Below are 26038 nucleotides of genomic sequence, written 5' to 3'. Positions count from 1 at the left end.
ATGCCAAACCAGTCTCTTGCATTTGTTAGCGCCAGTGGCTTCCCCACAGAGGTGAAGATAAGCTGCCAGCAATTCTCAACTTTGGTCCCTGTGGGCTGCCATCAGAAGCAACACCTGAATGCTACATGACTATGTAATAACCTTTAACTTGAATTGACAAGCAAGGCATTAACAAAAAGTCACGTACATATATTTCTTTACAAAAGTCTCTTAGTTTTTAAAGATGTTTAAAAAAAACAGCTCTACCTAAACTCATTTTTCACACTGATTTTACACAGAATGCCTTCTTTCCATTTTCCTTCCCCAACTCTAGTTCAGGATTTTTATGAGGAAAAGTTGAGAGCACAAGTCTTTGTTACCTGTTGGCGTGGTCACCATGCATTCTTTATATGGCAGCTGATTCAGTCCCTCTTCTACAACAAGTCTGATCTAGAAAGTCAAAGAAAAAATAAATTGAGGGCCTCAGAGTCTCTTGCTAGCTGCTAGCCTTGGGAGCTGAGGGCTTAGGTCATAGAGGAAGGAAGGAGGCCCCTACCATGGCTTAACTACAGGGACACATTTAAATGTCAGGCTGCTTTTTGGTAAGTACCCAACCTCTATTGTAGCACATTGACTATCACCAAAGGGCTTCTATGTGCCTTCTGAGTAGACAAGAATATGAGAGGCACGAAACTTCAATAAGAGTTGTGGCAAAAACACCATTGGTAGTAATAAAATTATGGGGTCCTGTGAAAAGTGTCCACCTAGGATTCTCTACCTTGCTTAGTACCTTTGAAATCTTTGCAATTTAAAAATGAACCTAGATTCATTTCTAACAAAGGTACACCATAATGTAAACTATATCGAAAAGTCCTTGTGAAAAAATGAATGAATAGATAGACTGAAGCAATTTACTGGATCTGAAGGAGGACCCAGTAGACTATCCCGGGACTTCTCAGTTAAAGAAAAGTACTATGAAGGCTAATTAGATGGCAGATAAACAGGCAGAAGGATAGAACTGACTCCCAGAAGTTGTACTACGACTTCCACATGCATCCACAATGGCATGAGCAGGTGTGTGCACACACACACAGACATGCACACACAAGTAAATAAATACTTAAAAAAAATTTTAAACAAAGTTTTATGAGTTGCATAGCAACTATGAAGTAGAAAGGAAGAATCCCTCAAAATTACTAGAAACAGTCGCTCACAGCGAGACATGAGCAACCAGAGCCCACTATAACAAAGCCAGTACCGAGCCGTAGTGCACATTTTCTCCAATCAATAGTACATTAATGATTGAGAATCAGGAACAGCAGGGAGAAGTACGATGCTTCATTCTCTGTTATCACAACACATCACCCTGCTGTCATTAAAGGGATCAATTGGAAATGGCCCATCACTTTGTCCCCCTGCAGAATCAGAGAATGGCCCAGAAAGCTTTTGAATAGTGTATGCAAGAGCACACTCGCTGCTAGCTACCACCTTCCTTGGCTACTTAGGTTTATTTAGGAGAAAATTGCAGAGAAGGGTTTTTTTTTTCTTTGAAATGTACATTTCTCTTTCCTCTGGTGACATGCCTCAAATGAGCCTTGTTCCTGAAACTCTGGGACAGAAGTGATCGTGTCTGCAGGGGCCAGAGTTTGGAGAGGACTGCTGTGAAATGTTTTCTGGACATGGCAGGGCTGTTGCACACTCACCGCAGTTGTGTTTACTTACACACAACAGGCACAAGATCAAGCCAAACAACATTGCACATACACGGGGGAGGAGCTCACAAGGCCCCACCTCTAACTGAGGAGCTATTGACAGTTGATGGCTTCTGAAGGAGGGAGAGTCAGTTTTCTTTAGAAGTGTGGCCCCCCTGAAAAATTGATCATACTCCAGAGGGTGGCCTCACACCCAGGGGCATGTGGGCAGCATAAACTAAACTCAGCGGGCTATGAAAAGAAAGAGAGCAAGAAGTTGGCTGGGAGAGTCTGAGAGGAGTTGAAGGCAGAATGAGGGGTGGAATATGATCAAAGTTCATTGTATACATATATGAAATTTTCAAAGAAGAAATAAAAATGCATAAACAAAAGTATGGAGATAGGTGTGTCTAAGTAAGAGGAGAGCATAAAACTACAAGAAGAATGACTCAAATCCTTTTAAAGGCTGGGGTGTACAGCATGTGTTTAATACACTCAAGGCCCCCAGTTAAATCTTCACCGTTCTCTCCCCAAAATAATTAAAATGTAAAGAACTACAGGAAACAACTCAGGATAAGATCACTTGTCCACTATCAGGGATATCACCCTTGTGTTGAGGAGATAGTGTATTAGAAATCCTCAACAATAAAAAGATAAACAGCTATAGTTGCTACCATAACCATAACAGATTCTTCTCAACCTCACCCCATCACTGGTCCTTCAAAGCCAACTACAAAGAATGGAGAAATCCAAGTTACCATGTCCTAGGTGAAGTATGCCACCTCTCTTGCTTGGCTAGAATATAATGCCTGCTATTTCAGAGAAGCATTTTAGAACAGCCATGAATTTGACTCCTACTTTCTATAACAAAAAGGAACATATGCACCTGTCATTAGGTTTGTAGTCCCAGCTACTTGGGAAGCTGAGGCAGAAGGAATGCTTGAGCCCAGGATTTTGAGATAATTATGGAAAAAAAAGAGATTGTCTCAAAAAGAAAAAAGAGAGAGGGCACAAGAGAAACAAAAGAAAGATGAATAATTTTATCCCAGAGAACAGAGACTCCTATTCTTTGCTCAGCAGTCATTAAGTTGGAAGTTCCTAACACCTCAAAAATGGCTTTTTTTTTTTTGTTCACTTGGTTGGGTTTTGCTGAAAACATAAAAAAAGGCTGAAGAGATGGCTCAATTGGTCCTTGTAAACAAAGACCAAGGTTCAATCTCTAGAAGGCATATAAAAAAGCGAAGTGGTAACATATGCTTTATAACCTAGTGACATGAGGATCTCTGGAGGGCTTATGGCCAGTCAGCCTAGCCTAACTGGCAAGCCCCAAATCCCAGTACAAAACCTTATCTGGAAAAAAAAAGATGAGGAAGATGGTTCCTGAGAAGCAACCAAGACTGATCTCTGGCCTCCACACATGCACACACTTGCACCTCCACAAACAACACATGCACACACAGAAGAAAACATTAAAGACAATGGTTTCTGTCCCAGGAATGTCAACCATATTTCCCTTGTTGCTAACATCAGTTATTACTATCCATGGAAACCAAAGTAAGTTTAAATAGAATTGGGTCTCTCAATCAAGAATATTTAAAGCCAAAAGCAGAAGAGGAAAAGCCTACACTCTTTTAGCATATATGTGCTCTAGAAAAAAATCAAAATTAAAAGTTGTATGCCTTTTTTCACACTTCCTTTTCTATTTTCTATGATTTGATTATACCTACAAGGTTCATAAGCCACATTTCTTTTTTAAGCTAAGTACTGACAAGAGCAGAGACCATATCTATATATCCTTAACTGTCTTATCTCCTCTCTCCCAAAATAGTCTAGTGCAAAGCCTAATATGTACTCAATGTTTATTTTCATTAATGTAGAGTATTAGTCTTAGCAACTACTTAGCAATTTCACTCCAAGAATGGAGCACACTTAGGTATCAACATAAGAACAGAAAGCTGTGGCAAAGAGATCATCTGAGATGACACTGACTATGTGGGGACTGGGTTTGCTCAGGACTTAACAGGATGCCCTTGAAGAAGGGGTATGCACTGGGTTTGCTCAGGACTTAACAGGATGCCCTTGAAGAAGGGGTATGCACATATATGTTCAATATATCACATGGCAGAAGCAAAACAAATACAATTAACATTGTAAACTACAAAAGAAAATAAACTAGTTTCTGCACATTAGCTCATACACAGGGTGAATGCTAGGTCTCAGAACACAGTTTTTTTCTAATGTGCTACAGTTCATGGCCCTAAGATAAGGCATTTTATGAGTTGCTGAGAACCAGGCTGACAAGATCCATCTAAGAATGACAAGGAATGGGTACATAGGCAATGTTTTGGAGTAAAAGGGAGTGAGGCAGCACTTTAATGCTATAATGGAAAGGATACTTCAGAAGCCTCACAAGACGATGGTTGTTCAGGGCAATCTCTCTCAACCCCAGAAAAAATGGTCTACAACGAAAAGCCCCCTGGCCTGCCAGAATTATATCACTGCATATAACAATGAAATGAAATGGAAAGTCTCCACCTACCAAACGATCCGCAGAAAACATGAAGTCCCCTCTACTGGCTGTCCTAAAAAAAAAAACAGTACAAGTTTTAGTCTAAATTAGAGCTTCAAAGTAAAATATAACTAATACACATAGTAACACTGATATTAAGACCTATTACATAGTAAAGGCTGAAATGCTTATGTGTACAATATATTTTTACTAGGATACGGGCATAAAAAAGAAAAGACTTCATAAGTATTATTGGGAAAAGTTATTTGATTACTTGACATCAATATTAGAGATAGGAATTGAAGATCATGCGATCTACACTAAGCTGTCAGGGAACACAGATCCCCTGGAAGATGACAGAAAAGCTCAAATTGAGAAGAAACTTTACAGTAAGAACACTACCCTGCCCTCAGTTCACCTAGTTTTATTGGCACACAATAGAGCTAAGTAACCCATCTACTTTGCTGCTTGTCCTTTTGGGGATTATAAGAGTTAATAGTCTTCTGTTGTGGTCACTGCTTTCAAAAAATGTGCCCCTTCATTGCTAAGCCCTCTTTCTCAAATCATTTATAACTTGTTCCTTTTCTCTGGTTTCCAATGAAGCCTTTCTCTCCTTTGATTTTTCTGTCATTTTCTTATACATTTCCTCTGGGTTGATACCATCCTATCCTGAGGTGTTCAAGCAATAGTAATTCAGTCTTGCACATTTCCACCAGCTGCTATAACCAGGCAAAAGAATGAATGTTAGGAGACTTGTGTCTTTTCTGTATATAAAATCTTTTCCCCTCTTTCATGGAAGTTAAACATTTTGATAGAATGGATGCATTATCAGCTTATATACTTAAAATTTTCTACTTTCCTATCTAAAATATAAAACTAAAATATTCCCCATCACAGCATCAATAGGACAACTGCAAGTGCCAATTATCTCAGCAAATCATTCATCTTTTTTTTGCATGTGCACTCCCTTTTTCTAACAGAGGAAAACAATAAAATATACCAGATACAAATATCATTGTGTTTCTCACAGTAACCACAGCTCTATCATAGTGTAGCTATTAACTCCCTAAACTAAGAACATAATTAAGCAATAGCAAGAATATGGGTTTGTAGTCTTTATACAGTCTATGCTCTAGACTCAAAAATTCTATATACACATAACCCCTACCTATATACATAGAGATAACATTTAAAACAGGTTCTGTTACATGTACTGCTGTTTTAGAATGAGACCAGTGTCTTTCATTTCTATAACTCATTTTCAAAACACCTATCAATGAAATGAAAAGCAGAGAAATTTAAAAAAAAAATAATGCTTTCAATGGTAGACCTATGCAAATTTGCCTAAGCAGCCAAAACACACCTCTTTTCTTTTTTCCCAATTAATTATGCATGCATGTCTTACATTCACACACAGACACACACAGGGATGGGAATCGAACTCGGGACCTCGGGCACTGCTGGCGGCACTCTTAACCTCTGAGCCAGCTCTCCTGCTGTTAACACAGCTCTTTTCAAGGGGGAATAAAACCCTGACCTTTTCAGGTTATTTTAGAAACTATGCATTTCTTTACATTTTTATATTGATTTTGTTTCATACAGGTGGTGTTTTGCTTGAATGTATATCTGTGTACCATGTACATGCCTGATGCCCATGGAGGTCAGAAAGGGCATTCAATTCCCCGGAACTAGAATGAAAGGTGATTCTGAACTGCCATGTGGATGCCCAGATGAGAACCAGGTTCTCTGCAACAGCAGCAAGTACTCTTAACTGCTGAGGCATCTCCCAAGACATTAAGTCTGAAGTTTCCTTTTTTGTTCTTGGTTTTTCAAGATAGGTTTTTCTCAATGTATCTTTATCTGTCCTGGAACTCACTTTATAGACCAGGCTGGTCTCAAGCTCACAGCCACTGACCTGCTTCTGCCTCCCAACTGTTGGGATTAAAGGTCTGTGCCACAACCACTCAGCCAGCCTGAAGTTTCTTAAAGAAATAACCTATGATATGTTTTGACAATGTCTTTCACTCATCAATTTACTACACAAAGGAGTTATATCAGGGAAAGTGATGAGAGATATCACCATCTGTTATTTTACTCTGGAATCAGACATTTTAACACCTTTTATACCCTCTCTCCCCCCAGAAATCAGCTTTATCTGATAACCTTTGCAAAATAAGCACATTATCTACATACTACAAAAGGTATACACTGAGAATCTAATAGGAATCGCCTTCTCTTGACAATTATTTGACCTACAAAAGAAATCATTCATTGTTCTACTATAAACAGCAATTACTAGTTTGCCTTCTGTTATTTTAGACAGACTTCAACTCGTACTACTTATTTTAAATCAATTTAGAAATTAAAGTAAATCTAGAATACAATAAATTGATTACATTTTTAAAAAAAATACATAGTGGCCTTCAACATCATGTTGAAATTCTTAACACTGTTGAGAGACAGCTTCATAAAATCAGAATTTCCTTATCAGATAGATCAAAGTACCTGTATTCTCTGAGCTCTTCCTTTGGGCCCAATGCTGGTCTGAATCATTTGTTTAAATACACATTTTAATGGAAACTAGACTCCGGGTATGATTCTCCCCATATACTTTGTTTCAAAATTATATTATTTCAAAACCATTCAAAAAAATCTTGTCCCACAGGAAAAAAAAGCTTGGTAAAATACCAAACATCTTCTAAGAATAAGTTAAAATAATATAATGTAAAACTGCCATAAAGCAAAATCACACAGACACATATCCCTAAAATATTTTTTAATTCAGGATCTGTATTGCCCTGGCTGGCCTGGAACTAGCTCTTGTAGACCAGGCTGGCATCAAACTCATAGAGATCCCCCTGTCTCTGCCTTCAAGTACTGAGAGTAAAGGGGTGCACAACCATACCCAGATCCTAGAATATTCAAAAATACATTTAGGTAACCAAATATCTCATAGTTAAATAAATAGGACAATTAAACAATCAAAACCCAAAGCATGGAACTGTAATTAATATTAAACTGAGATCTTTTTTGTTTGTTTTTGTGAGTCAGGATTTCTGTGTTGCTTTGAAGCCTGTCCTAGAACTAGGTCTTGTAGACCAGGGTGGCCTCGAACTTGCAGAAATCCGCCTGCCTCTGCCTCCGAGTGCTGGGATTAAAGGCATGCACCACCACCACCCAGCTAAACTGAGATCTTTTAAATTATACAAGCTCCCTGGATTGTGGCAGTACATGCCTTTAATCCCAGTACTCAGAGGCAGAGGCAGGCAGATCTCAGTGACTTTGAGGCCAGCCTGATCTACAAAGAGAGTTCCAAGACAGACAGGATTGTTACACAGAGAAACCCTGTCTCAAAAAAAAAAAAAAATGATACAAGCTTCAAGCATGTCCAACAACGAAGACATAACTGTAACTAAGATTTTTTTTCTTTGAGACAGGGTTTCTCTGTAGCTTTGGAGCCTGTCCTGGAACTAGCTCTTGTAGACCAGGCTGGACTCGAACTCACAGCGATTTGCCTACCTCTGCCTCCCGACCACCTGGCAAAGAATATTTGTCTAAACAGTCTCCCCTCAAATACACGTGTCACATACTGTAGTAACATGATGAAAACCAAAGGCAGTCATTTCAAAATGCAATTATCACATGGAAACGAGACTCATACAGTAGGAGCCAACCATGATAAGCAAAATAGGAACAGATCACCCAAAGGAAGTTCTTTATTTCCAACCATTATCATCTGCCAGAGTAGAACTCAGCCATTGATAAGTTTAATGGAGGCCTGAGTCTCAGTAGTTTACCCTGAAGCAATACCTGGTTGCAGGAAGGACCATAAACTAAGATTACCCAAGCACCACCCAAGAACAGACCATCCAAAGAAAATGCCTACTGTTCCAACCTTGAAGATAGGATCACCTGTCAGCACACACTCACCAGGACACCCCTTGACAAATGTCAGCCAATCAGGGGTCCTGAACCTCAGAAACCCTTCACCCCTACCTTTACTACTATAAAAACCAACTCTAACCAAGCTCAGAGTTCTCTGCTTATTCCAATACTCTGGACATGCAGAGAGACTGAGTTTGCAAACTTGCATAAAATAAAGGCTCTTTGCTTTTACATATGGGACTCAGTCTTCTTGTTGGCTTTTGGGGGATTTCGCGGATTTGGGCATAACATTTGGGGGCTCGTCTGGGATCCCCAAGCCCACTGGGACTACTACCTGTAGAGCCTTCAACTGGCCAGTAAATTTTCTGTGTTTTGTTTCGTGTCCCATGTCTGTGTCTCATGTCTCATATCTTTCTGTAAGCAGGCCCAGGAACCATAAGAGCCTGTAGACTATGTAGGCAGACACCCAAAAAGATCACAGGTGGGGTGCCTTGAGGAGATGCCCCCAGGGTCCTTCTGCAGAGGTGAAACATGCAGGTAGCGGTCTCAGTTCAACAGACAGGTGGATTGCACCCACAGAACAGCTTGAGGCTCTCATTTTTGGTTTGGTTTAGCACCATTGTCCTGTTCATTGTCCTGTGTGTCTATGTGTTATTGTGTTTTTGTCCTGACTTAGACTGACACTGACGATAAGGGACAGACTCAAATCATGAGTACTTTGACTTTGATACCGAGATCACTTACAGGACTTTAGAGATAGCTCCATAAGCATAGGGGTATATTTTCCTAAAAGGAATAAGACAAATAACCTCTACTCGCTGCCTTAAACATTTCATGAAAAGGAGTCAGCCTTGGCCCCAAGCATGACGATGCTGGGTAGAGTGTTTGTGTGGCTGGGTGGCTGGGCTGTACAGCCTTGTTGTTATAATGTAGCAAGGCTGTCAGCCACAGTTGTAGGGGGCAGATGTACCCCAATAAGATTTCAAACACTGGACAAAGAATCTGGGGTTAATTGCTATGGTTTGGAGAGGTTAACAATCCCCCCCCCCATGCTGCATGCCTCCCTTCCCCCTCCCATGCAGGTGAATGAGTTCCCTCCACCTGCCCTGGGGGCTGCCTGCCTCAACTTCTTGTCAAACCTGACCAACGTTTGGTTCCATGGGTCAAGGACTCTGGCTATAGGTGTTGCTGTGATGGCCTTATTGTGGCACTATAGCCAGACTTCCCTCCACCAGAGCTGCTTTGGTCATCCAGATCCAATGTGTTATAAATATATGTCATCATTCAGAGGGGCTGGTTACAAATTATTACTGGTTACTATATGAAAAAAAACCACTGTTGATCTCAAATGTTTCAAGCTGATACAAGATTTTATGTGATGAAAATTTAATGTTATAGTATATGCCTGTTTCTGTTCTTGTTTAAAATATTGTAGCCATATAATATATCATACACCACTGAAAGAAACCACAAGTAAGACTTTGGTAAGAGTTCTTATGTTGTCTAAAAAGCGAGAGAGATTTTGGTATGTAGTCTAAAAAGCAAGAGAAATTTTCGTATGTCATCTGGAAAGCAAGGGAAAAAGCAGGAGACTGAAAGAATAAAGAGAGGAAAATGGATTAAAGGTATATAAAAAAGTTATAAAAGATCAAAAGATGATGTAAACTATATTTGCTGTGGTTTCTCATACATGCAAATACTGAATATGCTTGTTTTGTTAAAAAGTTTGTCTATGTAGATTTTCTTACAAGCATGGAGCTGAGACAGAACTGGTTCGGCTATTTTTGCTGTCTCTGCCCCCCATCACTGCTGTGACCACATTTAAGGGCCTGACTTCAGAAATTTATCACTGAGCTCTGATTACTAAATTTGGGTTAGCAGAAATTCAGATGACTTTTTGGTATAGATAATGTTAAAACTGCTATATGCTGTTTTATTATTGAAAAGCTGGCTCTAGAACTGGGTTATGGCTCTTCCTTTGTTAGACCCATGTTTTATTTACTAAAAATTGGTGCATGGGTAATTTTAAAGAAACCATAAGGTATAATTCCATTTTAAATTTTGGATTGCTATTTTACTAGAGTTAAGAAAAATGGATGCAGCCGGGCGATGGTGGGGCACGCCTTTTAATCCCAGCACTCGGGAGACAGAGGCAGGTGGATCTCTGTGAGTTAGAGACCAGCCTGGTCTACAGAGCTAGTTCCAGGACAGGCTTTAAAGTTACAGAGAAACCTTGTCTCGAAAAAAAAAAAAAAAAGAAAGAAAGAAAAAAAAGAAGAAAAATGGATGCCACATGATTTCACGGCTATCTTGATTAAGTGACAGTGACCATATGAAGTGGGCCTAACAAATCTCCAAGATAGTTTGGATTGGGATATATATATATATATATATATATATATATATATATATATATATATATATATGTGTGTGTGTGTGTGTGTGTGTGTGTGTGTGTGTGTGTGTGTGTATACATATGTGTGTATGTGTGTGTGTATGATTTAAATTATTAAAAGCTGCACCTCAATGTTTTTATCCTCAAATGTACCTTGCCCTGCCAGCTAGGCTTTGTTAATTTAAGAGTCACCCAGATGATAATGGTTATAAAGACATAAAGGAATCATAAAAAACAGTTTAGGATTACAAATGTATGGCAAGAGTAGCGTCGCAAAGAATGTGCAGTTGCAACAATGGACCTTAATAGTTTGAAAAATGCCAGTGCCAGGTGATAGTCACCAGAAGTATCAGCTACAGTGAAATGGAGCAGGCTGAGATCTAAAAGACAGGCTATGTATATGCTATCGAGGGTGAGACCAAAGAAGTACTTCATTTTTGATATTCTTAATATTGCAGGAAGACATTTAAGAGATTTTAATTTTTTAGAAAAAAATTTTAAATAAATTTATAAGGCTGTGAGATATCTGTGCTATAAATTTTTATATTGTGTTTTGTATTGTTAATATTTAAACTTAAAATAAAAGGCTAAAAATTAGGGTCAGAGCCATAATCACCAAAAGCTAACCAGAAACAAAAATGTTAATTTCTTATGATGCAGACGACAATGACCTAAGCAGTTTGATAGAGGGCTTGGAACAACATCCAAGTCTACGAATCTCAATCTTTTGGAGGTTGTACAGGGGTAGTCTGGGACCACTTGCATGTCAGATGTTTAAGTTGAGATTCACAACATAGGCAAAACTACAGTTGTAAAATAACAACGGGAAAAATTCTGTAATGGGAAGATCACTGTAACATGAAAAACTATATTAAAAGGTAAAAGTATTAAAATGTTAACTAATGGTTTAAAATATATTTCCTTGTTCAAGGTCTATTCAGGTTTTAAAATGTATGTTTAGCCTCCTTATCTTTGCTAACTTTGTTGGGTTTAATCTATTTGGATAAACTGAATCATAAATTTTTGTACTGATACTAAGAGGTTTGGACCTTCTCTTCTGGGGAAAGAATATTTCTATGTCAATCACTCTGGGGTAATTAGAGATTCAATGGCCTTGTTAGTGATAGAGAACAGAACATACAGAAGCTGGATGAAAACTTGTTCATCTGATCCAAATAGATTAAACCCAACCTTACTTTTGGCTTTAGCAGGTCCCTAATGATCTTGCTTCTTCTTATCAACAGACTGACGGCTTTTGTTTGAGAACAGGTCAATACTATCTGACTGATGGTATTGAGGTTCCAGTATCACCCCCTTGAGCTCCTGGATAGACAGGACCCATGATTGAGTCCTGTCATTGGTACTTGTGAAGGGAGAAAAATGTAGGGTCCAGGGCAACTTGGCACACACCTGCCAAGATGGGTTCTATAGATCAGCAGGAAGGTAGACCTGAGTCTCAGTTTGCCCTAGGGTAATGCTAACTCTTAGATTCCTTCCCATTTTACCCTGGGACCTCTTCCTTGCCTTTGCAGGAGACAGCATTAATAGCTAGATATAAACTTGTTCTGTATTTATCCTCGGAATGACTAATGCAGTTTCTTTATTAGCTTTAATTCAAACTCATTACAGAGTGTGGAGTTCTAGTCTTGTGAAAGCTGCTAACTTATTGCAGACTGTTAGGAAATACAAGTTAGTCAGTCCTCTTTAGAGTACTAATATAATTAGTTACAGGAATAAGCATTATTTAGTTCCCTGTATATGTTTTCAAAGTCAAACTTAAAACAAATAATGAGAAACAAAGTTTGACTAATCAGATATACCTAGGCAGCCTTCATACTTCAGAGACCTGCAGAATATGGCATTTAAAATAATGATTAAAAAGCTTATTGTATTGGACAGAGACTCCGAGAACCTAGCAGTAACCCAAGGTTCCCAAAGAAGATTATGAGACACCATGATGTCTCCACCAGGATTACAACAACGCTGATCGCTGGGTGAGATGCCCCAGTGCAATACCTGCTGCCAGGACCCGGTCCAGACTGTGGACAAACAGCAGGATCTTGGAGAATTGATTGCACCACTTTTGCCTAGACAAAATAAGGTCAGTCTTTTCCATGTCCCTCTTCCACAGAAAAAGAAAAAAAAATCACCGTATGGGCCTGGCTTAGGCAGTAAGACTGCTGTTCTGGATACTTCTGCCTCCAATGCTATGGAGACCTGAGTATGACTAACTGTATATGGACTCTGGTCCCTGTCAATTTTAACAGATTCGGAAACTATTTGGTCTGTACTCAGATACACTTTATTTATCCTTCTGAGATCTCTGATAGTATTAATGGCTAGGGCAGTTATAATGCCAGTTTAAGCGCAAAAGGTTTTCAGACTCTTCCATAAAGCCACATACAACTCTTTAGCTCATTCTAAAGCTACCAAACATGGTTCTCTGGACAGCAGAAAAATATAAATGCTTCTAACCCAAATCTGTAGTTTTTGCTAGCACTCAAAGGTATGAGTCTATTTCTTCTGTTTACAGATAACTGTTTTTTCTACATTTTAATTTCTGTTCCTAGTTTAAACTTATCTTAATAGGCTTCCACTTGGCTGGCAGATGCTATCTAAGCATCAGTTGCTGACTACAACCTGCTCTGAATGGCGGTGAGCCCTGGACTTCATGAAAGCTGATGTGGACCAGTCCAGCTGATATGAACGCTCCCTGTCACTTCAACGAAGTCTGATGAGTGCCCCATTGCCTAAATTTCCTCCCTACCTTTGGCTAGCCTTTCAACCTGCTTGAACCTGGATAACAATGCTCCAATGTCAGCTTGAAGTAGTTGTGGAAAGGAACATGTTGTCCCATGCTCCCTGCCCAAAACAGGTAGAAAGGCTGAGACAAGGGGGAACTCCCTGGCATGGGGGGGCAAGATAACGACCTATACTAGAAAAATAGGTCCAAAGTTGTCAATTAATGGATTTATTAGTTTAAGTAGTGCTATACATTCTTAAAACCAGGGACAAGGGGGATATGTAGGAGCCATCCATGATAAGCAAAATAGGAACAGATCACCCAAAGGAAGTTCTTTATTTCCAACCATTATCATCTGCCAGAGTAGAACTCAGCCATTGATAAGTTTAATGGAGGTCTGAGTCTCAGTAGTTTACCCTGAAGCAATACCTGGTTGCAGGAAGGACCATAAACTAAGATTACCCAAGCACCACCCAAGAACAGACCATCCAAAGAAAATGCCTAATGTTCCAACCTTGTAGATAGAATCACCTGCCAGCACACACTCACCAAGACACCCCTTGACAAATGTCAGCCAATCAGGGGTCCTGAACCTCAGAAACCCTTCACCCCTACCTTTACTACTATAAAAACCAACTCTAACCAAGCTCAGAGTTCTCTGCTTATTCCAATACTCTGGACATGCAGAGAGACTGAGTTTGCAAACTTGCATAAAATAAAGGCTCTTTGCTTTTACATATGGGACTCAGTCTTCTTGTTGGCTTTTGGGGGACTTCGCAGATTTGAGCATAATAATACCAGAAACCAAATACTCATTTTAACTTGGAGTACCTAAAAGCACATTTTTCCTTTTTGTTAAGTAAGACTGTCTAGATAGTACTTTAAAATCTCCAGAGAGCCAGGTATGGTAGTTTATACCTATAATACAAGCACTCAGAAGGCTGACACAGAAGGATCAAAAGTTTGAGTTCATCCTAAATTACATAGTGAGTTGGAGGTAAGACTGCATTACATAAAGAAATCCTATCTCAAACAAAACAAAACAAAAAAACTAGATGCCAGGTGTCTTAGTTACTGCTTTATTGCAATGAAGAGATGTCATGCGTAAGTAAATGTATAAAAGAAACACTGAACTGGAAAGTTGCTTATAATTTCAGAGAGTGAGTCCATGACCAACATGGCTGGGAACAGGAGGGCAAGCAGGTAGGCATAGTGCTGAAGCAGTAGCTGAGAGCTTTCTTTTAATCCAAAAGCAGCAGATGGGGAGAGATAAAGAGGAAGGGAAGGAGGGAGGGAGGGAAGGACAGAGGGAGGGATGGAGGGAGAGGGAGACTGGACCTGGTGTGGGCTTTTGAAACCTCAAAGTCTACCCCCAGTGACACACATCTTCCAAGACCTCACCTACTCATCTTTCCTAAACAGTCCACCAACTTGGAACTAAACATTCAAAACTATAAACCTAGGAGGGCCATTCTCAGCCACACCACATCAGGTGTGGTGACACATGCCTGTAAGCCTAACTAGTGGAAGATTTAAAGGCAGAAGAATGTCTTGTAGCAGTTTCCTCGGGAGATTGAAACCTTCCATCCTGGAAGCAAGCTTGTTAAGCCACAGGATATGAAAGGGGTAGTGAAACAACAGGATGTTATTAAGGGAAATGAAAAATTCCATCCTGCAGGGAAGGTGGTTAAGCTAAGCAATAAACAACTCAATAGCTTCAGAAAGTCCCTGAAATTGACCAGATAAACTAGGTCCTCACACCCCCAAGCATATATAAATTCTAAGGACTGCCAAGACTCACCCTCAGACCAGCTGAGCTGCCTGGAAGAGACTCAGACCAGCCGAGCTGCCTGGAAAGGACACTCTCCAGCCTATTGAGCTGCCTGCAGGCTGTATAGTTCCCAGCCTTTCTGAGTTGTCATCCCTGCTGAGGTGGACTTTGGTGATGCAGCTGCCCTTGAGTCATTTCTGCTCCTGGAAGTAACCCCATTAAAACTTACTGCTGGTTTACTCACCAAGATGGATTTTGGTAGTTTTCTTACTTTAGTGTGTCACTGGCTCCCTATCTAGGACAAATAGATGTTTGTTCACCCAGGAATAGTGTCACACAACAGAGAATCAGCTAAACCCAGGAGTTTCAGGCCAGCCCAGGCAACACAGCAAGACCTTATTTCAAAATCAAGTACAATTAGCAAATCAACAAAACCTTCTTCCTGAAGAGGCAGATGATTTTATAATATAGCTTGTAAAAAGTAATCCACTGTGATTACCACATGCAACACACCCTTTGCTGGGTGTGGGGGTAGAAAGCTGTGATACCAACACTCAGGAGGATGATGTCAGTAGTTCACAAAGTTCAAAGACAGTCTGGCATCCCTAACAAGTTTAAGGCCTGGGCCACATAACAAGACCCCGCTTTGAAAAAAAATGCATGCTTCCCAAAAGCAATTAAAGGCAAACTCTCCTGAGTCACAACTCAAAACAATTTAACTAAAATCAAATCATAGGAACACTGAACTGGATGTCATTTCAAAAGTTTAAATACATCACTCTTCTTCCTGGAAGATTATACACGCTTGTGACATTTGGAGAAGGGAGACTGGGGTGAACATTCAGCAAATAAAAATACAGGATCCACAATTAAATCTGAACTTCAGAAATCCCATGCAATATATGTTACACTTATATTTTTAAAAAAGGTGTTCATTGCTTGCTTGAACTTAAATTTAACTGGGCATCCTGTGTTTTACCTGATAAGAACAGGAATAATTTAATAAACTTTCCGAAGAATGTGAGTACTCAGACTTAACATTTTGTTTGTTTGTAAAATCAACAGGTGGAAGGAGAGTGAAGCATAAAAGCAGTTCTGGCAGGCTCAATCAAAAAGACACATTTCATTTCAAGCTACGGTGTAATGAGCACTCACACAGTGTTAGGTTCTATGTCTCCATTACGTGATTACTAAAATCAAGAACAGCTCCAAGGCTTGCTGTAGCATGCAGATGGCTTGCAACTGATTTTGCTCCTCCCATCGCCTTCAAACAACAAACCCCTAATAATATACTTAGAACAAATCTAACTCAATGGATTTTTTTAAAAAAAAAATAGCTTCTTCTACCCCCCAGGTGCAAGTCAGCAAAGCCAGTTTGTTAGGACCTTCTTAGTAAGCTCATAAAAGAGACCTCCATTCATTGTTTACTCTCCAAGCAGAGTTCAATATAAATGCCAAGAAACAGGTAGAAAAACAAGAGGTATCATTTTCACCTGCTAGAGTCCAATGTCACTGGTGAGACAGGACTAGGATAGACCCGAGACATATTATATCAGGGATTTCTGCTGCTAAAAGATGGGATTTCCTCCCTATTTCACTAAAGCCAGTTAGAAAATTCAAATGGGAAATGTACAAAAACAAACAACAACAACAAAAAAAAACCACGTTTCATCTGAGGACAGAATAATCATTTGTGGTGTTTGTAATGCTGCAAATATAGGACCCACCCAACATTGCACAAAGCACCTCCAAGGATGAGAGCCAGGAACTTGTTTTGTAAAACAAACTTCACTATTAGTTTTCATGCTCAGCTCTGCTTAAGAACATTACATGACTTAGATGAGTCACATCACATTAAGCAACACTCGTGCTAGGCTGGCACGGGACTTTCATCCAACCTGAGGTTAAATGTCTCCTCTCCGGACGACTAAAAACTAGTCACAAGGCTGAAGGTAGTAGTTCTTTGGTGCCATTTTATGGACTGACAAACTCTTAGGATCATTATTCAGCTTCCATCTAAGTAGGCTATAGAAGCCATGCCAAAGCCTCTCCTAGGACAAGAAGATACAGACAGAATAGACTCAACAGTTCACAAGACAGCTTTACTCTAGTATTTCAGGACACAAAAATCTCTCTCAAACTCCTTCCCTCTCTTCCCTCCTTCCCCCCGCCCCCCACCGCCCGAAAACTGTGGCCTGGAGAATGATTTTAAAAATTCACTTCATTGCCTTTCGTATGAGGTCATGAACCGTGTTCGGGGGAGAAAGTACATTACACCCCCATTCTACTGGGTTTATTATTCAGAAAGAGAAGAATGTGTAGTTTAATCCACTTCAACAGCAACAAAAAAAGAAACCACAGGAAAATGAAGGAGTCATTTCTTTTTCGTCGTTTGCCGGTGACCCATGTATGTGTAGCTGAGTAAATTATCCATTCCATTTGGTGTTTAGATTACTGCACTCTCAAAGAGAGAAAATCATTTCCTTGAAATTCAATAATACAGCCAACATATTACGTTTCAAATATTGTACACTTCAAAAAATAAAGTCATTTTAAATCAGTACAATGTTCTCAATCTTGCTTGCTTTATAGATATACAACACTTGCAGTCCTGTTGGATCACTCCATTTCTCCAAGCCAGAGCCAATTCATAAAGCAATCCCTTTACTAGACAGAGTCTAAGAACTAGGAACAATAAAAGAAACAACATGTACTCCAAAGGTTTCTATTATCAGACACATAATATATACACATGCTGTCCTCTCAAAACAGAGAAAAGTATATGCCTCATTATGCTTCTTAACAGAAACAAAATCTGTGTCCTGAATAAGCATCACCTCATTAGGGGAGAATCACAGTAGGTCTTTCTGTACTGTGTCAAAGCTGGATACAAATTATGTAGGCTCTCTCGGTATTTTTGTTTGTTTTGAGGAAGGCCTTGCTAGGTAGCTATGGCTGGCTTGTTCCTCCCTAATCACCACAGACTAACCCCCAACAACAGCAATATTTTTCACTCAGCCTCCTGAATGCTGGGATTAGCAGCAAGAGCCACAAGAGCTAGCTTTGGTATTGATTTGCAAATAAAGAATTTGAATTCTCTGTACAAGCAAATCCCTTCTACTATGTCAGTAAAAAGCATGCATAATTTCCAACTTGAAGAATTTAAATGCTGTAAATACACACAGTGATTCACAGTTTGTAACACTGCTCACGGACAGTATCTTGTTTTAGCCTCTCAGGAGTTCCATGAGACTGTACCAACATCTTCATTTTAGAAATGATAAAGCCAAAACATCTTGCCTAAGATCCCTTTACAGAATTCTACTGTCTCCTCTTTCAAACTCAAGGGAAAATACAAAGGATTCCACTTACTCCCAAGTTGCTATATAACCCAAGCTTTTCTAAATAATAAAATATAATCGAGACATATAGATATTATCATATATAAATGCTGAATGTCATACTCTCTCCAAGCTCTGTATTGATGGTTTTTAACCTTTACATCCTGATCCTTTATGAAATGTCATGAAAACTGAAGCTTCCCACCCCTGCACAAGGCATATAAGCAAATCATCACAGCAGCCTTATTCATCATAACCGAAGAGCAGAAAGCTACCCAAATGTCCGCTACCCGTTGGATGCATAAAAAAACTGCATTATATCTATACAATGCAGTACCATTCAGCCACAAAAAGGAATGAATCCCGAAAACATTACACTAAAAGAAATTAGCCACATAAGCATCATATATATGACTCCTTTTATTTGATCTATACAAAATAGTAAGAACCCCACGATCTCACTCATATATAGAGTCTTGAGCTCAAAGAATTTGACAGTGAAATGAATTTCACCACAGGCTGGGGGAGAAAGGAGGAAGAGAAGGAGGTAGAAAGGTTCATCAATGAGTACTGAGTTCGAGATAGTTAGGAAGCGTGCTGTACTGTTACACAGTAGGTTGACTACCAATAATAAGAATGTCCCGCACATTTCAAAAAGTGAGGTTAAAAGATTTAGGAATCTTTTACCATAAAGGGTTGATAAGTGTTTGGAGGAAGAAACAGATTTAACCTGATTTAACCATTATGTAATAGTCTATTGATATTGAAATTTTTATGTTTTTATATTAGTTAAATAAATGTAAGGACTAGGGAAATGACTTAGTCAGTAAAGTGCCTGCCAGCGTTAAGGGATTGAATTCAGATCCCACAGCATCCATGTAAAAGGATGGGTTGGTGCCCACCTTTAATCCTAACACGGGAAAAACAGAGATGGAAGGATCCTTGGAGCTTGCTGGTCAACTAGTCTTGCTGAATTAGCAAGCTCCAGGTTCAGTAACAAACCCTGTCTCAAAAAATAAGGTATGTCTTGACCCCTTTGCTCATATTCTCACTCCTTCCACTTGGGAGCTCAGTCCAGTGCTCCACTGCGGGTCTCTGCCGCTGTTTCCAGCAGTTGCTGGATGAAGGCTCTATGGTGACATTTATGATATTCATCAATCTGCCTACTCAGCCTAAATATAGTAGGGAGGGCCTTGGACCTTCCCCAAAGGAATGTGCCACTGAGGAGTGGATTGAGGGTGGGGCGGGGGAGGTAGAGGGGATAGGAGGAAAGGAGGGAGTGGGAACTGGTATTGGTATGTGCAATGAAAAGAAATAGTTTTCTTTTTTAAAAAAAATAAAAGAAACTGACACAAAAATAAGATGTGTGGTGATTATGGAAGGGTCTAGATGTCAACGTCTCTCTGCACTCCACACACATGAGTCATGCATGCATACCTGTACCCACACAAACAGCAACACACACATATACCACACACATGAAGAAAGATAAAATGTCCACGATAGGCAAACCAAAGAAAATATAAAGTAAACTAATTACTGCTTAGGGACTGAGGGAATATTAGAGAAAGGGGATTGACCTGTAAGGCCATGACTGTGGTAGGTGATGATAAACAACCATGAACATACATAAAACTACTAAGTATATACTTTAAAATGCTTAAATTGTATTGTATATGAATTGTACTGCAATAAAGATGTTCTTATTTGCAGTGCTTGGAATCAAATCCAAGGTCTTGTGTCTACAATGTGAAAGTTCCACTACTGAGCTAAATTCCAGTTCTTCAAGATTTTATTTTTAAAACTATCATGACAACGGAAAAATAAAATAACCAAAAATTTCCTGAGCCCTGGAACTCATCTACAGATAAATACAATAGGGTCCAAGAACCAAAATTAGTTAACTCTAAGAATCATAAAATTCCTGGGCGGTGGTGGCACACGCCTTTAACCCCAGCACTCGGGAGACAGAGGCAGGTGGATCTCTGTGAGTTCAAGGCCAGCCTGGTCTAAAAGAACTAGTTCCCCAGGACACACTCTAAAGCTACAGAAAAAAAAAAGAATCATCAAATTGTTTTTATTTCATAGATGTTTTACTTCAGTTATTCCAACAACTACCAAGCCTATGCCCTATCTTTTTCAAAACCTCTATGCCATTAGATCACATGACCACAGTTTTCAACACTGATTCTTTATAAACAAATAGTACAGTTTCATAAATAAAATTTTATGAGCTAGGTCCGGGCATAGTAGTACGCTCCCATAACTCAAGCATCCAGGAAGCTAAAGCAGAAGGATCAAATAGCTATATAGTAAAACTCCAGCTCTACAAAAGATAGAAACACTCTTTAATGATTGAGCATCTCTTCCTGGCAAGGAATGGCTGTAATTCAAAAATGTAAAAAGATTTCTGTCATAAAGCATAATAAAGCCTAATACGCAAAGTAAGATCCATGCACATGTAATAATATTCAAAATAGAAGACAAGTCTTCCTTTTTAAAGGGTCAGGGAAAGGGAGCCAGAAAGAATGAGTGTAGCCTTAAAAAACAGGATCTGACCATTCCTAAATGGGGATATAGGGAATTCCAAATGAAAGCAGAAACAAGGATGTCTCAGAATTGAAAGGGGCCAAACACTCCCACCTTTGGTAGGTTCAGATAATCCAATGAAGGCTGTTGAGAGGCTGTCAGCAAATCAAGGCTGCTGTGTTTAAAAGGTGCATGTATGTGAGAGTCAGGAACAGTGCAGTGAGGAAACGCGGGAGCCTACTACAAGAGCATGGTAAGGCTGGTAGGATCTGATTTAAGTTAGGGCATTTTTTCTTTTTTTTTTTTTTTGGTTTTTCGAGACAGGGTTTCTCTGTAGCTTTGGGGGCTGACCTGGCTAGCTCTTGTAGACCAGGCTGGCCTCGAACTCACAGAGATCCACCTGCCTCTGCCTCCCCAGTGCTGGGATTGAAGGTGTGCACCACCACCACCAGGCCATTAGGGCATTTTTTTAACTGTCAAGGCACGCTGGAAAAATAGCGGTCTTATATGCTGTAGCTACTCATTTAAAGCTGCCAATAAGAGCCAGGCATTGTCTCATGTCCAGTCGTTCCACCCACTTGGGAGGCTGGCTTGTGTTTGAGGCCAGAATATGAGCAGCAACTTAGGGAAACGCTGTCTCAAAAAAGAAAAAAAAAGGAAAATGAAAGGAAGGAAAGGAAGGATGGCAGCTGTATTTCATCTGATAAGCCTCATATTCCAAACTTCTTGAACTTCTTGCTACACTTATTTGTGAGATTAGGAGGGTCCAACATGTTCTTAGGCAGCCTTTGCAGTTAACTGAGGCCTGTAAGTTTTCAGTAAGCAATCTTGATAAGAATGGAATGTTCAACTTTCTGGAGACCAGTAAACCTGTACTCCCAAACAGTAAACAAAATGGCACATTGCAGTCACAAACTATGAGTCAGAGGGCCAGAGAAGTACAGTATCATTTCCCTTGCAATTGCTTTATTTCTGTGAGCCTGGGCTGTTAGGAGATAATAACCACAAGCAGTTACCATTTCTGGGTTATACATTTACCACGTGGTCAGGAACTGAGCAGATGGCATAGGGGTGTGTACCTGCCAGGCATAGTTGAGGATTGGTTCTGCTTAAGAGAGACAAAGAGGCCGGAAGACGCTGAAAGCTGTCTAAAAGGTTTCATTTCTACACAAAGCAACGTTAGCCACAAGAACTAAAAGAGGGCTATTGAATGTGTCTAGCTGACTCTCCTACTCACACTCCAAAGAGGCCTGGCTCTAATCCTCAAAGGCCAGTTTGCCAAATTCAAACACAGGCTTTTTACTTTCACCCTGTAGCCCCTCCACTCCCTTTTCCCCTTCCGCTCAGGGCTTACTTGTCCCGGATGATAGTCTGCAGCTCCCGGATCTGATCATTCATAGGCAGCAGCTTAAGCTGTGCCCCGATCTGTCGGGACAGTTCACAGTCCCCTAGGAGGGAGTCACCGACAGGTGCGTCGTAGTTGCCACTGTCACTACTGTCACTGTGGTTCTCAGAGTGAAGATTAATGCCACAGCAGGCCTGAGAGTCCCGCTCCCAGAGCACGCTGGAATGGGCGTGCCCAGGGAGGAGAGTCAGCTTAGCCATGGCAGCGTTATTTTCTTCAGCATGATCCAGGATAGGGTCGTCTGTTCCCAGATGCTCGGGACTTGGGGTAGAAGTAGAGTTTACTTGCCGGTTGTGACAGGGCATGGAGTCCGGACGCTGTAACTCCGTGGCCATACACTGGGCCCCGGGCTGTCCCCGCAGCTATCAACCCTAAGGATAAAGAGATAAAGAGCAGAAAGAAAAGGATGCGGACACGTGCTTCCTCCGGGCCCCCGCCTCCAGCAATCTCTAACCCTGGCTGCCCTCTCACCCCTAGGCCTCCGCGGTCCTTTTGCACACTTTGTCCCACACCCGCCCACACCAGACGTACTGCCGGCTTAGACACCTTATTGGCCTGTCTCTCTGTCAGTCTGCAGCGCGCTGGTTTGTTAACTCTTTTGAGTCTCTCCTGCTAGACAGATTCTCACACGTAGCCTGGCAAACCCGGCTAAGCCAGAAATTCTTGGTTGCTGAGTCCCCGGAAAATCCCTAGGACTTCCTGCAGTCAGACCTTTGGTACAGCCAAGAGAAAATACGGGTGCGTTATACATGTTAGGCCCATGCTTTCAGACTTTCTGACTTGGCAAAGAAATTGTACTTGAGTCAGTTGCGTCTTCAAGCTAATTAATAGTTTATTCGTGTTACGGAAGGAGGAAGAACTAGTAGGCCACTGAAAAGTATGGCCTTTCTAGACAGTTCTAGAAGCTGCAGTTTCATAAGTGTGCTTGATCAGCAAAGTTTTTCTTACTAGTATTGGTTGGGCCCTACACTGCACATGTTGCCATGGAAATTTGTTGTCATTTTCGATACACTGTCACTTTGTTCTTCCAAACAATACTTGGAAAGGTGCCTTTCAAAAATGCATAGGTACTCACAAAAGAGAAGAACACAAATGTCTAGGATAGTAATTTTCGAACATCTGTGTGTATCAGAACAATTGTCGAGCTCGTTAAAATGCTAAGTTTTGACCGGACAGAAAGGCACACATCTGTAATCCCAGCACTGTGGAAGCTGACACAAAAGGCCCAAGAGTTCGAAGCCAGCCTGGGTTACACAGCAAGCCCTAGTCTCAAAATTCATAATGTAAGCAACGTCTCATAGCTTACCATTGAGATTCTAACCCAGTAATCATGAAATAGGACCAAAGAATCTTTAGTTTTAACAAGTAACTCAAAGATCTGTTTTGCTTATTTGTTTGTTTGCTTGTTTCAATGCGATAGGTTTCATTATATCGTTTTCATAATGCTTTATTTTGGTTGACCTTTCTCCCCCCCACCTCTCCTTCATCCCCTATTTCTCCTCTTCAACCCCCAGTAGTTCATTCTTCACTTTCATGTCATGTATTATTCTCTCCCCCTGCCTTTTACTAAAACCTCTGTTCCCCAGCTGTGATAGCCTTTCTATTTTCATTACCTATACCACAGTATACCCCCCCCCACACACACAAATTTACAGAAATATGAGTGACAGATAATGGGACTCTCCAGGCCTTTGGCAGAAAATGAACCTTGACCTAGTTGTCTGTTTTATATTTTATTCACTCATTTCTTGCTCCGGTGTTGTTATTAGTCATGTTTTCCTCTTTGTGTGTCTCATCTGTGTCCTACTTCCAAGTCTGTCCATTACTATCTGTGAATATAATGTAGACTGCATAAATTTCATTGCATTGTGAAATTAAAATCTCGAATGCAATCCCACACACTTTTGAAAGCTTGTACACCTTTCCACCTAGCACATAATGCAAATGCAAGGGTCTCTAGGTTTAAAACCTGCATCTGCGTACGTGAAGTAGGCAAGAACAAATGACTATTTTGTCAATGAATACTTTAAGGGAATTCACTGAAGCCCAGTATTGTATCATGAACAAAGATATCCTGGCTCCAAAACTGCCCTAGAGTTTGTCCATTGTTTCATCAATCCTGTGACCTTATTTTCAATGCCATAGAATAATGAATTAGAATAGTACAATTGCCAGTCTGTCTTCTGTCCTTACTTTCATGTTAAATGTACACTTGTTTATATTAACCAATAAGCATTAGCAGGTCTATATTTGAGGTTCTGGTCTGATAAAATTTACTAATGATTAATCGTAATTGCACATTAAGGTTTGTGTTCTATAATTTACAAAGCATTCATATGCATTTTCTTGTTTCAAAATTCAAGGAAAAAATCCAGATATGGTGATATATAACTATAATCCCAGTACTCAGAGTGCTGAGGCAGGAGGATCACCAATTCAAAGCCAGCCTGGGTGCGCGCGCACACACGCACACACACAGCAGGGAGAAAACACAAACCCTGTCTCACAAAGTCAAATAATTGTTTAAGGGCACTCATTCAAAAGGAATAGAGCTAACACAGGAGCTCTAGTCTTTGAACTCTAAATCCAATCTTCACCCACACATAAAATCATTCAGTTAATGAAATACTGAGTGCATCTTTCCTATTACAATCTGTGCAGTTTACTGGGTGTCAAAGTAGATAAAAGATACAAATAAATGAAGGTCTTGAAATTTTCAAGTGGTGGTGGAAAGCCTGCATCTTTGCAGAGCAGGGATGAGTTTGCTCAGCATCAAATCCTTTATACTAGATGGAAACAGCAACATTAAGTAATTTCATCCTGGCTTTCTCGCTTACCCCTTTCTGATACAGGTAGAAAACTATATAAATTAAAAGCTGGACGATTCCCCTGCGGTAATTGACATGACTTCATTTTGGGTGGTTTGCTGTTTGTTTGTTTTTAAATCAGCTTAATACATTATTCTCTTTGTTACAAAGATATATTTAAGAGATAACACATTTTGAAAAGCAATGAATACAAGAGTAGTTTTTTTTATTTGCAAGCCTTTGTTGTGTATTTTTTAGCCTGTGGTGGATTAAAGTCCAGGCACTAAATTGGTCAGACTGCCGAATATAGAGGCTCAAGTTCTGAACTTAAGACAATCCTTAAAGGTTTTGAGAAACTAGATCTATTATACATCCTAACAAGAGTCCTTCATATGTAGCTGTGCAGTCTCTTCAGAATGCTTTTGTTTGCTTGTTTGTTTGCCTTGCTTTTTGAAACAGGGTTTCTTTGAAGCTATGGAGCCCGTCCTGGAGCTAGCTCTTGTAGATCAGGCTGGCCTCCAACTCACAGAGGCCTGCCTCTGCCTCCCAAGTGCTGGGATTAAAGACATGCACCACCACAGCCCTGCTCCAGAACACTTACCTCATTTGATGTGACAAAACAGATAAGAAAATCCAGACTTAGAAGCTAATTTAAAGAAACTGAAAGACCTGGATAAATCCGGACCTCCCCAGCAGGAAGAAAATAGCCAAAAATCCAAGCAGGAAGAGAAGAATCAAAAATCTAGGATTAGCCGGTTAGTTCCTGTGTTTCAGGAACTAGCTGAAGATAAAATTAGGTTGTAATCTTGAGAATAATCTTGAGAAACAGGGAGTTTCCCCCTTGTGATTGTCATTGTAATGTGTTTTAGGAACTAGCTGATTATGACCTTGGGAGTGGTCCTGAGAGGCAGGGGGTTGCCCCCTTGTAATCTTCATTAGTATTTTAGGTATTTTCTGTGACACACTCCCTGCCAATTCCGGAT

The 26038-nt window shown here is 40.1% G+C and overlaps 1 protein-coding gene across 2 annotated transcripts in view; it reads right to left on the bottom strand.

Annotated features, from left to right (window-relative positions):
• Window positions 1–22733, bottom strand: part of LOC121444270 (uracil phosphoribosyltransferase homolog) — a 36232-nt gene extending 13499 nt beyond the window's left edge. Inside the window, exons 1-4 of one of the 2 annotated variants that reach the window (XM_041646100.1) lie at window positions 22720–22733; window positions 22198–22619; window positions 4210–4252; window positions 360–429 (exon numbers count right to left, since the gene is read on the bottom strand). In XM_041646100.1, coding sequence (XP_041502034.1) covers window positions 360–429; window positions 4210–4252; window positions 22198–22583 — 499 coding nt within the window. In that variant the 5' untranslated portion in view covers window positions 22584–22619; window positions 22720–22733. The other variant, XM_041646099.1, reaches the window with a different exon arrangement.
• Between the last annotated feature and the right edge of the window lie 3305 nt (window positions 22734–26038).

This window comes from Microtus oregoni, unplaced genomic scaffold (genome assembly GCF_018167655.1).
Source record: "Microtus oregoni isolate MIOR12 unplaced genomic scaffold, Mior012 000119F_ref0000445, whole genome shotgun sequence".
In the NCBI taxonomy this organism is placed as follows: Eukaryota; Metazoa; Chordata; class Mammalia; order Rodentia; family Cricetidae; genus Microtus; species Microtus oregoni.
Note: the sequence above shows the minus strand (reverse complement) of the source record. Positions and strands in the feature narration are given on the sequence as shown.